This window comes from Trachymyrmex septentrionalis, unplaced genomic scaffold (genome assembly GCF_001594115.1).
Source record: "Trachymyrmex septentrionalis isolate Tsep2-gDNA-1 unplaced genomic scaffold, Tsep1.0 scaffold112, whole genome shotgun sequence".
NCBI classification, from domain to species: Eukaryota; Metazoa; Arthropoda; class Insecta; order Hymenoptera; family Formicidae; genus Trachymyrmex; species Trachymyrmex septentrionalis.
Window position 1 is genome coordinate 971,968 of NW_017304248.1, and position 14,902 is coordinate 986,869.

General features: G+C 29.4%; 1 protein-coding gene across 2 annotated transcripts in view; it reads left to right on the forward strand.

Annotated features, from left to right (window-relative positions):
- LOC108752801 (formin-like protein CG32138) overlaps window positions 1–14,902 on the forward strand; it is a 27,197-nt gene that overhangs the window by 10,260 nt on the left and 2,035 nt on the right. The window contains exons 4-17 of one of the 2 annotated variants that reach the window (XM_018493906.1): window positions 1,116–1,195; window positions 3,718–3,857; window positions 5,183–5,358; window positions 5,964–6,040; window positions 7,017–7,332; window positions 7,726–7,842; window positions 8,497–8,737; window positions 8,817–9,091; window positions 9,297–9,564; window positions 9,649–9,776; window positions 9,862–10,306; window positions 10,556–10,830; window positions 11,169–11,282; window positions 13,157–13,250. In XM_018493906.1, coding sequence (XP_018349408.1) covers window positions 1,116–1,195; window positions 3,718–3,857; window positions 5,183–5,358; window positions 5,964–6,040; window positions 7,017–7,332; window positions 7,726–7,842; window positions 8,497–8,737; window positions 8,817–9,091; window positions 9,297–9,564; window positions 9,649–9,776; window positions 9,862–10,306; window positions 10,556–10,830; window positions 11,169–11,282; window positions 13,157–13,231 — 2,727 coding nt within the window. In that variant the 3' untranslated portion in view covers window positions 13,232–13,250. The remainder of the gene's footprint in view (window positions 1–1,115; window positions 1,196–3,717; window positions 3,858–5,182; window positions 5,359–5,963; window positions 6,041–7,016; window positions 7,333–7,725; window positions 7,843–8,496; window positions 8,738–8,816; window positions 9,092–9,296; window positions 9,565–9,648; window positions 9,777–9,861; window positions 10,307–10,555; window positions 10,831–11,168; window positions 11,283–13,156; window positions 13,251–14,902) is intronic. The other variant, XM_018493898.1, reaches the window with a different exon arrangement.

A 14,902-nucleotide genomic window follows, 5' to 3' on the forward strand; every position in this document is an offset into this window, starting at 1 on the left:
GCCAATTTATCACAAAAGCTTAAAATTGTTATACACGCAATGTGGTTTTTAATGTCGGAGACTTTTTTAGTAATGCGAAAAACCAATTAAATCTTGATGCTAATTCATGCGTAGTTTGTAAAGTATCCGCTTCCACTATAGCTTTTAGCTCATCATTATCCAAACTGAGAGAAAAAAGTGATTGTGATAATTATTTTTTGCAACATTGGCAAAGCACATAGTGTGCCGATTTGATTCAATAATAAAAAAATTAGAATTCTTATCTATTATTTTATATATATATTTATCTCATAATTTTTATTTCTTAATAAAACATTATACGCATTTTATAAGTTATTGTGTCATTTTATGTCTTATTTATAAGCATTATTTCATGAGTCGTACATTCCACATTATAAGTAATTTTATGTTCCCACAGGATATACGGCAAAAATGCAAGGATTTCAAAAATTTTTTTAATATGAAAAACAAGTATTTCAGATTCCTAATATTTTTTTTATGGTAGTAGACAGTACAAAATTTTTGCTAATATAGTTTATATATCTTAAATATAATAGTAAATAGTAATAAATTAAGTTTTTGTTAGGTGCGAAATACGTACTGGATTTATCCTACTCTACAATGCGTGTATTATGACTGTACAATGGTTGGGGAACCAGAATAAATTTCTCAAATTGACTGTCTGGTCATCAGGGAGAGTTAACTGCCTTGAATATAATGTACTTAATCGGATTGGACAACTGAGTTCACGATATAAAAAGAGGAATGTCTCGCACTATTTATTTATAAGTAATACAAGGTTTGTCAATTTTGTTAATTTGCAATGTACTTTATGGCAGCGTTGATAACTTGTGATTGTGTAACTGAAGATGATCATATTAAAGTCGAAAGTTTTATTTTATTACTTCAACATTGTTGTTTTTATCATTTCAATATGGATTACAGAATTATAAAGTTAACAAACGATCTCTAGCTTGATTCGATTAACCCTTACTTAAGAGATATTAAATTTCTTTATCTTTTTTAAAATGATAAATGGATCCATCTGCAAGAAGTTCATTATCAAACAGATACTAATGATTACACAGTCGTATCGTTTCCTTATGTTCTTCCAGAAAAGAAAAATGGTCGGAGAATCTACATCGACTCAAGTATTACGTGACTTGGAAATATCCTTACGCACAAATCACATTGAGTAAGAACTGACTCTAATAATTATTTAACTATCATAATAATTTATTCAGCTTAAATAATATTACCATCTTAATACACATTCGATTTCGGCTACCTTATGAAAAAAATTTTTTTTTAATTGTACTCTTAATAAATTATTTTTGATACTCTCTAAATTTCTTGGAGTGAAATCTCACTTCAAAAGAGTTAAAAATTATTGCCATTATTGAAAAAAGAGTGAAAAATTTGTACTCTTTAATAAGAGTGGCAGATTTTCACTCTTATTAAAGAGTACAAATTTTTCATTTTTTGGGAGAGAGAGATTTCATACCTTTGAAACGAGATTCATTCCAAAAAAGGAGTGAGATTTCTTTCCTTTGGAATGAATCTCCAAAAAAAAAAAATTAAAAATCTGTCACTCTTATTCAAGAAATTTTTTTACTCTTTTTTAGTGGCAGTATTTTAACTCTTTTTCACTCCAAAAAATTTAACAATGTGGTCGCAAAAGTTTTCCAAAAATTACGTAGGTTTGGTTGTATCGGAGCTATAGATCTCTATCGTTTCCCCAAGGAATTTGGCGAAGTTAAATCTTCATAAAGAATCTTAATTTTTGAAGAATTGACCAACAGAAATAAAAAATTATCGTAAGGAGAGATTTTTTTAAATATTTTTATGATTTGTTTAAATTTTTCACCTTTGTTTGACTCAGTGGCAAGCTGCTTTTCTTCTTCTTGTTTAATTTGTTATCTCCAATGTAAGGAGATTTCGTCACAGGTTTCATTGAGAGGCGACATAGAGTATACAAGGAAAAATCCCAAGTGCCTTGGCGCTGGATGGCAACATAAGTCATCAGCCGATAGGGAACCGGCAGTGGCTCCAAAACCTCGCGGTAAGCGGCATGATATCCGTCGCTGGCATGGGACGAAAAGGTCAGGAGCAGGAGCCGAAGCGCCTGCACAAATACCACGAGTGAGAGCCGCGCGAATATGAGTCATAGATTGCGGTTATAGGCTTTATCAAAGCTCACAAATAAGAGGCAAATTTTAATTGAGCGATTATGTAGCACATGGATACTGTAATGAAGATTATTTTCAGAATTGATAGGCTCTTGCAAAGCGGAACGTAGCGGAAGTATGTGTGGGGTTCAGTCGGAAGATAGTTAAAGATGATAGTTGCTTTCCATTTACACAAGTGAAACTGAGTGAACTGAGTATCTCATACTCAGATTATAATGATGTCATTATTTGCTTACTTTGGTAAAAAGTTATCACATGACAACACAGGTTCAGAACTTCATTTTTAAAGTGAATTTAGAGAGATTCACTAAAGCACACGGTCTCGATCTTGTGTAGATTATAGGCAAAAACTCAGTTAAATCTCATTTGTCATAATGCAAAAGGAACGCGCATTCAATTAAGTTATGACGTCACAAGTGAGAATTATCTGAGAACTGAGGAGTAAATGGGCAGCAACTAATACATGGAGTCGTGAATAAGATATCCACATATACAGGAAGGATCGTAAATGATATTTTTGAGAGGTTGTAATCGAGATTGAAGTAGTTACTTCTAAAACTTTAGCGTAGTAATAAGAATGCGTATGAGACGCATACAACAAAACCAAGGTTTTTTGTTCTTGGAATAAATATTCTTAAAATAAAATTCGTCTTTGATTAATGACGAGCGTTCAATGTATTTATCAAAGCTGTTTCTCAAATAAGATTTGGGAATAGAATGAAGATCCGAGTAGTAGAATCTTAAAATATTAGATACCTTCGCGTATGGCACGTTTGGCTAATTAGCCTACGATTTCGATTTGCTAAGAATGCCACTACGAGAGTGGATCCAAATAAAATTCAACTTGATTTTACTTCGCCGTGTCTTAAGGATGAGGACTTTAATGCGAGGAATTAAATGATTATTAGTTTTATTACGATGACTGTTAAGGGCACGCAGAAAGCGTGCGTGCGTGCGTGCGGACGGGCGCGGTTGAGCGCACGTGCGTGTGTGCGTGCGTGTTCATTTGTGATATTGTCATATTTGCTCTCAGAATCTTAAAAATCTCGCTACTTATACCTTTCAAAAATTCACAACTTTAGTTTAAATCAACACCTTATTCCGCGATCTTTAAGATCTTTGCCAACTTTCTTGGAAAAATAATAGAGGGACGTGTTCTCGTTCACAACCACGTGACTTTTGAAAATTTTTAAAGTTGATATCGGGCATAAGTGTAATTGTAATATTCATATTCTTCTTTCAAATACGTTGTCGAAGGATGGTTTTAAATGAGTGTAAATTTTCGGACTATTGGAATTTAAAATTATGGAAGCATTTGAAATTTTTTAATATCTAAAATGAAAGAGAGAAAGATTGCAACTGCATATATTCTATTTTATTTTGTGCAATGTAATTACATATTCCATTGTATTAGTCATTGATCATATAAATAATTATACTAATAATATTCAGTGTTATAATATACGTTTATTTGTTCGCGCGAATCGGCTTTTCGAACATTTGTATTTTGAACCGAGCATTGTTGTAGATGGGTGAGAGAATTCTTAGACGAAGAAAATCAAGGCCTGGATGCTTTGATAGACTATCTCAGCTTTAGATTATTAATGATGCGACATGAGCAACGACTTTTGGAATCCTACACAAATTCTGAAGAAAAATTGCAAACCGGTAAGAAGTGAAAAATTAAAAAAGTAAAATCGGAGAATCCTATAGTTTATTAGATATACATAGCGCTTGACTAATAACGTCGACGTTGCTGGTTCAAATCCTGAATTTTTTAAGAATATAATTATTACATAAAATAAAGAAGCATTAGCACCAGAAGAAATTTCTCTTATTGTATAATGAAATTATTTGTAACGATGACGGTATAAGAACATGCACTATTAAACTCACCTTCACGTCAACCGTGTGATGTATATTTTTAAGCAGGTAAAAATTTTGATCAAGCATTTGTACGGAACTATTTGTTTTTAATAGAGGAAAAATGAGAAATAGCATTTTGTGAAGATTGTATCTAATTCATTCAATCGTACATCACCAGTTGTCCGTTCCGATTTTTGAAAATATGTTTCTGTACGCATGGTTTGCATCAAAACTGACAGATGAAAGAGACGTATTCATGAATATAAATGAGGTGTATTTTTCTCACAATGTTTTAAAACAATCCTAACTGTAAAAACGCAGTTTTTGTACGATGTATAAGATGTCGTGCGAATGATTGCTTTGTTTATTTTTATGATAAATATGCCATATAATATGTACTCTATTTATTTCCAATGAATAAAATGTTTCACATTTATTCGTATTGTGTATAGTAATTACTTATTAAACAAATTTTTTGAGCAGAGAATACACATGGAAAGAAACAATAAATAGACAAGATATATTAATCTATGTGATTGATTTTGTGCAATAATTGTACTTTACTTAGAAAAAAATTTTGAGATTTGAATCAGCAAGATCGAGAGATGACTAATCAAGCACGCTACGCCACCGAGCTCTTCGATCAAGCGGTCTATTCGAACTTGCTTATTAGCTGCACTTATTATATCGATTGATGTTACGTCGTAAGATTTCCTTATGACATTCCTAATAATAATGTTTACGATAATATATATTTACGATAAATTATGTACAATAGGTATATAATATAAAGATAATTAATATTTTGATAAGTCGAACTCTACATTTATTTAGAAAAACAAATACCTGCTTTTTTCGTTTAATCATGGATTGCTACAATAATATTATTAAAGATCACATTACTATCCGTGGAAAATATTTTTGTAAATAAAAAAATTCCCTCTTTCTCTCTTTTTTAATAAAAGTCCATTTTTTAAATAAAAAGTCTAAATAGTTTAAGACATTTATATAAAGATGATTGAATATTGTGTATATAAAATAATTAGTTACTAATGTTCTTACGACAAATTGGCTTATCGTAGATTTCAAAAATAATAAATCGGTGATAATATTATATAATAACACAGCAGGCACTGATACCTCACCATTAAACAACGGATGCTTGAGGCCACCTCTTCACGAGCTTAAAGATAGTCCTGGGGTCAAAAGGAGATCTCGACATGTGGCACGCCTAAATATGGGTGAAGCAAAGGATGATATTCATGTTTGCATATTGTGCATGCGTGCCATCATGAACAATAAGGTAAATATTAATTCGCACGCAAGCAGCTGTTTAAGATTAATTCTAACATTCGAAAAAGATTGTGACACTTAGTTTTATCATTTTAACATATTCATATCAATATGTAATTAAAAAAAGAAAGTTTCACAAATTATAAAGGTAAACTATAATTTTTGCATAACAAATTTATATATTTTTACTAAAATTAAATAATATGTATTATTTTATGTAAATTAAAAGTAACATGTATTATCTTATAGAAGTTTCAACTTATTATTAGATTTTTTATACTTATAATTTATATAAAAATTTTTGAATATTTATCTACTCTCTTGTTGATAAAATAGATCTTTGGACTTTATTTGTCTATGGTCAATTTGTATCTTCTTGTTTTTTCTGACAAGGAAAAGATTAAATATGTAACCCTTCGATTTTAATCGAACTTCTGGTATGTTGTTCTTCACACAAAAATAAGAGACATATTTTTTTATATGTGCTAAGTCACTTTTAAAGGGTAAAACACTTCTTTGAAAAAGATTGATTTTTTTCGTTCGGATCGAATATCATCGAAACTCGCCTACGTATAATAAAAAATGTATGAATATATTTATATCGATTTTTTACAGTATGGATTTAACATGGTTATTCAACACAGAGAAGCTATCAATTGCATTGCATTAAGTTTAATTCACAAAAGCTTGAGGTAAGTCATGTATTGTCTATTATTATCTCGTATTGCTTAGAAATGATTTTAAACATGTAACAATATCCGTAATGTTTTGTAACAACTTATTCATTTTATATTTCAATTATTATAAGTTTTTGCTTAAGAACTGCATATCCTGAAAGGGTTATCGTTTAAAAATTTTTATCTTTTATAACAGGGTAAATTTTGCACTCGTGTGCAAGTACAACAGACTAAACTGAGTCGAAAAATACATTTATAATTGTTAAGATATTCGAAAGATCGCCGAATAAACGCGCATCCGCTTAATCTATAATACTATTAAATGCAAGCGCGCGAGATATGATCAGCATAGAAGTCATTGTTTTTTTTCGCCGCTTATGCATAATAATTCGGGAGCCAGTGAACATTTTTTCCGTGTCATTTCAATTTGGTTTATCAATTTTGTTGTCATTTTTATACTTAAGATTGCTAAAAGGAAAGTCTGCCGTCAATCTTTCGGGACAGAGATCAACGGGAACTATTTTAATTTGTCAAGAAAAATAAAACATTTGTTTAATAGCAAAAGTAATTTTTTGTTTTTTTATTATTTATATTTTATGATATAAAAAGTGATAAAATGACAGTCGGCTAGCGAACTGTCGGAGCGATATCAGCCTGCCATCCTCTCAAACATGTAAAAAATACGATATAGATAGGATAGTTGTGTCATTTCAGCAAAGTTGGAATTTGGTACAATAATAGTTTATTATATTTGCTCAAATTCATCAGCCACACACTAAAGCGTCCAAGTAAACTACCTCGTTCGACGATCTATACTAATTCATTTCTCATAAATTATTGCAAAAATTGCAAAATGATACAGGACTTTTCGACTCGATTTAATCTACCTATACGAGCGCTAAAAACTTACTGGACTTCCTGTATATTATATTGTTTTATATAATTGCTCTCATGATTTAGCCATTACAATAAATGTACCACTCTTTTTCAGAACGAAAGCTTTAGTATTGGAACTTCTCGCTGCAATCTGTTTAGTGAAGGGTGGCCACGAGATCATTTTGTCAGCGTTTGATAACTTCAAAGAAATGTGTTCTGAGAGGAGAAGATTTACGACGCTTATGGAATATTTTACTCAGTATGATAGTTTCCATATAGAGTTTATGGTTGCTTGTATGCAATTTGTCAATATTGTCGTGCATTCGGTAGAAGACATGAACTTCAGAGTACATCTACAGTATGAATTCACAAAGCTTGGATTAGATGAATATCTTGAGAAGCTTAGACACACAGAGAGCGAAGATTTACAGGTCAGTAAATTGTAAATGCGTATAAAATTTATTAATATAATTAAATTATTAATGTAAAATTTTATAACCAATGCACTGATTGCAATAAATAAATATTCTTATGTTTGTCTCTTTTAATCAGTTACATAGAGAGCAAAAAAATAAGATAATAGATATCTGGCGGAAAAAAATTTTATTCTTATTTTCACAATGTACAATAATTTAATAACAATCAAGATATCAGTTATCATATACTTTAATAAGTTAATAGCAATCAATATTTGTATAATACAGAATAAATAAATATTTTCCAATTGTTGAATGAAATATTATGCCTGATAATAATTTTAGTTTTATTAGTTTCACTTTTTTATGTTTTTTATATAAATTATCATATATTATCTTGTGCTTTAGGTTCAAATCTCAGCTTACTTAGATAACGTGTTTGATGTAGCTGCCTTAATGGAGGATAGTGAGACAAAGACTGCAGCATTGGAAAAAGTAGCAGAATTAGAGGATGAACTTGGTCATGTAAGCAATATAAACTTTCACTTTTTCTATATAAAATCATTAGGAAAAGAAAAATGGTCTAAACACATAATCCATAAAATCCAATTTATAGAAACAGCTTTATATAAAAATGCACTAGAACTTGTTTAATTATTGTTTTTTTTTATACATATACGAATATATATTTAATTAATTTTTTTTATTAGAGTACAATAGTTACACAATGATCTTTTAACATTTCAATTTTAATTTCCGATTTTTTTACGATTTAAGTATTTAAGTAGATACTGAGCTATTTGATGATTTTTATTCTTTAACATTGTTATTACGATGTTTCCGATTCGATATCGCTTTGCAATTTTTTAAATTGACATTTTTAATGCTTTACTGTAAAGTGAAATCGTTATTCGTCATTATTATACTGAGGAAGACCCAAACTGAGAATCGAAATGTCTGTATTCAATTCCTATCAATATAATTTCTATACATCCTGTGTTGGTCCTCCAGATTTTATATATTATTATAATTATTTGATTTATTTCTTTGTTCCTTTATTCTTTAATGTATGGTTATAATTATATATATATATATATATATATATATACACACACACACACACACACACACACACACACACAATATATATACTCGTATAATTGATTGCGTTTGATGCAGGCACATGATCGTATGGCAGAATTAGAAAGAGAATCGTTAGCAAAATTGGCGGAATTGGAGACGGAGTTAGGTGCGATCAAAATGGATTATGCCGAGGCTTTGGAAACACGTAGATCAGTGGAGGAAGAACTCGCAGCCTTAAAGAGGCAAAGGCAGGATTCTGCTCGAAGACAGAGTGTTCTGGAGAACAAAATTATTGAGCTGGAAACTCTCACGGGAACACTAACGAAAGGCTCGTCAGGTATTTTAAATCGAATATTTATATGATAACTAATAAACAACAAAAGCGAAATCTCGTTCAAATCCTATCGATTTTTCAGCCGCTAGTCTACGAAATGGCACCGCAACAAGTCCTCTAAATAATTCGGATAATATTACATCAGAGATATTCACCTCGACACCGTCACCGACGTCGCCTGAAGCGCTTCCAGCGGCTCCTGCACCACCACCTCCACCTCCTCCACCGTGTCCGCCGCCGCCTCCTATGGCACCTCTTTCTCTGGGAGATCATAAGTTACCACCAACTGTTCCGATACCTCCACCACCTGCTGGCATGATGCAAGCACCCAATGGAGCAATGACTATCAAACGAAAAGTATGATTTTATTTATTCTGCATTTCTATATTACATTAACACTTGAATAACCAATGTTGAATATATAAATATATATTTTTTAGTAAAACGTGCATTTGGTTGTTTATTGATCATTATGCTCTTTTTTATTGCAAGAAATTATATAAATTTCGTTGTTTTTTCCCGGATTATCGCTTTGAATTAACATAAGATAACATTCTCTCAGGTCCAAACAAAGTACAAGCTTCCGACACTTAATTGGATTGCTCTTAAACCTAATCAAGTACGGGGTACTATCTTCAATGAGCTGGATGACGATCGTTTGCACAATCAAATCGACTTTTCTGACTTTGAAGAGCGATTTAAGATCGGTATGAGTGGACACGTAGCCAATGGTAACAGTGAAATCGATGGACTTCAAAACTTTCCGAGTAAACGATTTAAGAAATCCGAAAACGTATCACTTTTGGAGCACACAAGATTACGAAATATTGGTAAATAAATCATTTATCATAAAATAATATGTGATACGTAGAAATAAATTTTTCATTTATTTCTCACTCTTCTTTCAACTTTAGCTATATCGCGCCGAAAAATGGAAATGCCAATCGAGAAAGTAATAATGGCGGTGAATGCTCTTGACTTAAAAATCCTTTCGCTTGAAAATGTAGAATTATTGCAACGTATGGTGCCTACGGATCAAGAAGTACGTTTGTTCTATATTTGATATTATCATTATTAAAATATCTCACTTTATATAACATCAATAAAATAATATAAATTAATTTCAGATTAAGGCTTACCGCGAATATATTATAGAAAAGAAGAATGTCAATTTGTTGACTGAAGAAGATAAATTTTTGATGCAACTTGGTAAAGTCGAAAGAATATCTACCAAATTGTCAATTATGAATTATATAGGAAACTTTTTTGACAATTTACATCTAATTACGCCACAAATACATGCTGTGATATCTGCATCCAGTTCGGTTAAGAGTTCAAAGAAATTAAGATCAGTATTAGAAATTATTCTTGCCTTTGGTAACTACCTAAATAGTAGCAAACGGGGCCCTGCGTATGGCTTCAAATTACAAAGCTTAGATACATTATTAGATACGAAATCGACTGATAAAAGGATGTGCCTTTTGCATTATATTGTTGCTACGATACGCGTCAAGTTTCCAGAACTTATTAATTTTGAATCAGAGTTAATGTACATCGACAAAGCTGCGACAGGTACGTATTATTTGATTATCTATAATATAGGAATCTTCGTATTTAATTACAAATTATATAAAAATAAATTAATGAAAGTGTTTGGTAAAATTCGATTTACATTCTGTTCTTATTTAAAATATTTTATTTTATTTCTATTGCACAACTACACGCGCGCGCGCGCGCGCGCGCGCACACACACACACACACACACACACACATACACACACACACGCATACACAAAATATATATTTATGTAACAATTTCAGTTTCACTAGAGAATATAACAACTGATGTTCACGAGCTGGAGAAAGGTATGGATCTTGTGCGAAAAGAGTTTGAGTTACGCGGCAAAGAGAAACACAATACGGTATTGCGCGATTTTTTGAATAATTCTGAAGAGAAATTACGCCGTTTAAAACTTGACGCACGTACCGCCGGCGAAGCATTCCGAGAATGTGTTGAATTTTTTGGAGAAAGCCCGAGACAGGCTGATGCCAACACCTTTTTCTCTCTTCTTGTCAGATTCGCGAGAGCATTTAAGGTATATTAGTAATTACATTCTAATAGCTATAAAAATTTTTAATTTATACTATAGTTTGGTTAGAAATGCAATAGCATGTAATGAAAACACAAGTTGAATAAATAACAAAGAAAATAATGCCTATAATAATCGCGCGCGCGAAGCTGGATCTTCAATTCAGCGTGCAATTTAAGAGACTACAAATGTGATATATAAAGAATCACATGGAATTATTTAAAAATCACCTAAGATCCAGCTTCAACCGTTATAGGCATTATTTCTTACATGTTGTGCATTTACGTTATACGGTCTTAAATTATTTATTACTGCATAAATTGAACAATAAAATGTATCTACAGGCAGCGGATCAAGAAAATGAACAGCGCCGTAGATTAGAGGCTGCTGCAGCAGAAGCTTTAAACACTTCCGAAGAAGTTATAAAACGTAACAAATTAAATCAAAAGAAACAACAGGTATGTCGTATGTCTTTAATGTTTTTGTATTTATAGCTTTTGTGTATTTACAACTTTTGTATATTTAGGAGTGTTAACTTCTACGTAGGTTTATGAATGAAATCAAAGCTTAAATCTTTTTTACTTAAATTATTAATATCTATCTGTGTTCTAATGTATCAGTTTAAAAACCTTTTATTTTAATATACGTATAATATCTTATGTTTTGTAAATACGTTATTCTTATAATTACAAAAATTACGTATTGTTTTTCTTTTTATAAAGAGCATTTTAAATATATTAATCATTATATTATACATTTCTTTCCCCTTGACACTATAATGTTCAGAGACAAATTATATATTATTCCATACGCGTGAAAATAATTAATAAGATGACGCAACCAATTGATCCCCTCCGATCTTAATAAGCTTTCTTGACATTTTTATTACATACATATTTATTACTACATATTTTCATTGCTGTATATTTGCTAATCTCTATTTCCATTTAAAAAATTCAAAATATTTCTATATTTTTTATTATTATTTGGATAATTTTTTTTCCATTAAATATAATCTATTTATTGATATTTTATTTATTGATGGCTTATTTTATTGTATAATTACAAGTTCTATTGATTATCTCTTTCTCTTTCTCACACACACACGCGCGCGCGCGCGCGCGCACACACACACACACACACACACACACACACACACACACACAGAGAGAGAGAGAGAGAGTTGCTTATTTAAAAAATTATTCTTTTTGTTCACATATTTTTTTAAAAGCAACTGTGCTGTATATACGCCAATTGATTCCTCTTATTATTCTATTCATAAAAGAATTGAGATACGATTATTAAAAGATTAATAGTTTACAAGATATTTAATATTTCACGTTAAAATGTGTTAGTATAAAGTATAGAATCCCGTAAATTATAGCTTTATCTTAATAATTTTACATGCAGAATATTCAGAGGAATCATATCATGTTAAAAAAAATCATTTTATAAAAAAAAATGACGGTAACTTCTATATGATTTTGAAAAATTAATTTTTTTTTCGAAAACTAATTTTACTAACTTCAGACTGTACAACTTATTTGAAATATTTTTTCCATATCTTATTTTTCGAAATATTCCATTACGTTGGAAATAAAACGCCTTGTGTACATACATACATATATATATTGTTATTTATATTTTCTGAGCTTCTCTTCTACAACATCAATGGTGTAAAAGAATTTAAAATTAACATCGTTACATAACGTTATAATTACAACTTATAGAAATAAATAAATCATACCTTGATACTTATATTTAGATGGTGGTTCGAAATAGCTATTATTTCTTAAAAAAAACTTAAAACTCGAAGAAAGATAATGAAAGATATAAATAGTTTTATAAGTGCTTTTATAAAAATGTATATATGTATGTAGAGAGTATTGCCTTAATTTGACAAAATGCTCGTGTATTTATAGGTAAAACGGACTAAATTAAGATGAAAAGTCTTGTGTCATGTTGCAATTTTCACAATAGTTAATGAAAAATTAATTACTAAAAATCGCCAAATGAGCACGTATCATTTTTTGATATCAAGTTTTAATTCATAAACTTTATGAAAAATAGTATAATTATAAATATTTTCATAAACATATGTATGCGTATGATAGAGCGAAGCGAGTAAATGAATAAGTGATTATTAAAAAAATAAATAAAGAAGACATTTTTTTTGCATGTTGTGATGTAGCATGGCGTTTTACAGGGATTTGAACGATTACTTCCTGATTATTTTACGCGTGCCTTTTATAGTTATTCCATTTCTTAAACACATAGATTTTATAAACATCTGTTTTTTTTTTATTTGTTACATATTTATTTGGATTTAAAGTCACCGAAATTTTGCTGTAACTCGAACAAGAGTCTGTTACACCGCCATCTTAATGAACTGGAGTTCAGAACATAACAATGTAGAAACATAACATGTAAGTCCTTACTCACTTCCTTCTATTAACATATGATTTTTAATATCTACATACATATCACACATTACCAAGGTATTTATTATTTGCAAAAATCTGAAATTTTTAGATTTTTTTTATTCTTGAAATTGTTGGATTTTTATTGAATTTTATCGATACTTACGAAAATTTTTGGAATTTTATTTTTAAATTTAAATTCCCTTTTTTCCGAAAATATTATTTCTTTAATCATTTTTTCTTAATAATGTCGAACATCAGTTAGCAATAAGCATAGCAAAGATCTGCGTACATTCAGTGTACAGTCTCATATATAAATATATTTCGCGAGTTTTTTATTTTAAAAAATCTGGGTAACAACAGAAAACAATACAGCTGATTGTAACAATAATTCATTGATGCTATTAATATATTTATTGTAGTGAGCCTTCGTACAGGTTTTGTGACTCCAGTTATAGAAAATAATAGTCTTATGGAATTCCTGTCTTTTATTGCTTCAAAAAAATTCTCTAATCTTACTTGAAATTTTGAATAAAAATATCTGGAGAAAAATTTGGGAATTCTCGGAATTTTTTTACAAGAAACACCCTGATTACATGCAACATACAAAAAGTTTGTTTATCAAACTTTCTCATTAATAAAATGCATCATAGAATATTTATCATTAATACAATTTCATCAATCATTAACACAATTTTCAGATTTTGTATTTTATTTTATTAGATAAATTTAAATTTTATTATGAATGATCATGAATGATATTATTTTCAGTAAAATAACGATGGTTACTTTAAAGTTTTATTTAGTGATTTTACTCTAATTTCTTATTTTTATTTTTAAATATATAAATTTCTTATATACAATTAACTGTTTTTAGCATTAATATATATAACTTGTACGTAATATTAAAACTATAAAAGTAAATTTTATATAAATTTATAAATTTATTATTTAAAAATTAGAAAGACATTATAATAATCCAAGTAAAATTAACTACCTACAGTATTTTTATTGTGAATAATATTTATCGTTACTGTCTAAAAGAAGTTTGTGTTAAGTATATAAATAATTACGCTCGCTCACATACGTAAACACACATATAATATAATTCATAGGATTTGATTTATTTAACCCGTCATTTTGAATTGACAATTTCATGTAATAGCATATATACATAAAATTTATGCTTAAACTTTTTTATAGCTAAATTCAATTACATTTACTGCTATATTATGTTTTTAAGTATGTATTTGCCCTTTTTTTACTGCAGATTATATAGAAATCTAAAATTTAAATAGTCATTATTAATGCAATAAAATAAGTCATTATTAATTCGATAAAAAATAATAATTTGCTGAAAATAAGTTAACAGTAAAATATAATTTATCTTAATTTATGAAAATTTATCAAAATTCTGATATATTATCCAAACTCTCAACGACATGTTCGTCGTGAAAAAATCTTTGGAATATGTATTACGGCACTTCGGAGAGAAAAAAAAATAATTTTTATGTTGAACTATGTAATTTGAAATATATTTCTTTAATTTATAAATAGTATATTATTAAATATCTTATATAAATTAATATAGAAATTTATATACTTATTATTTATAAATTAAATATAAAAATTAATGTGTATATATATATAATATATAT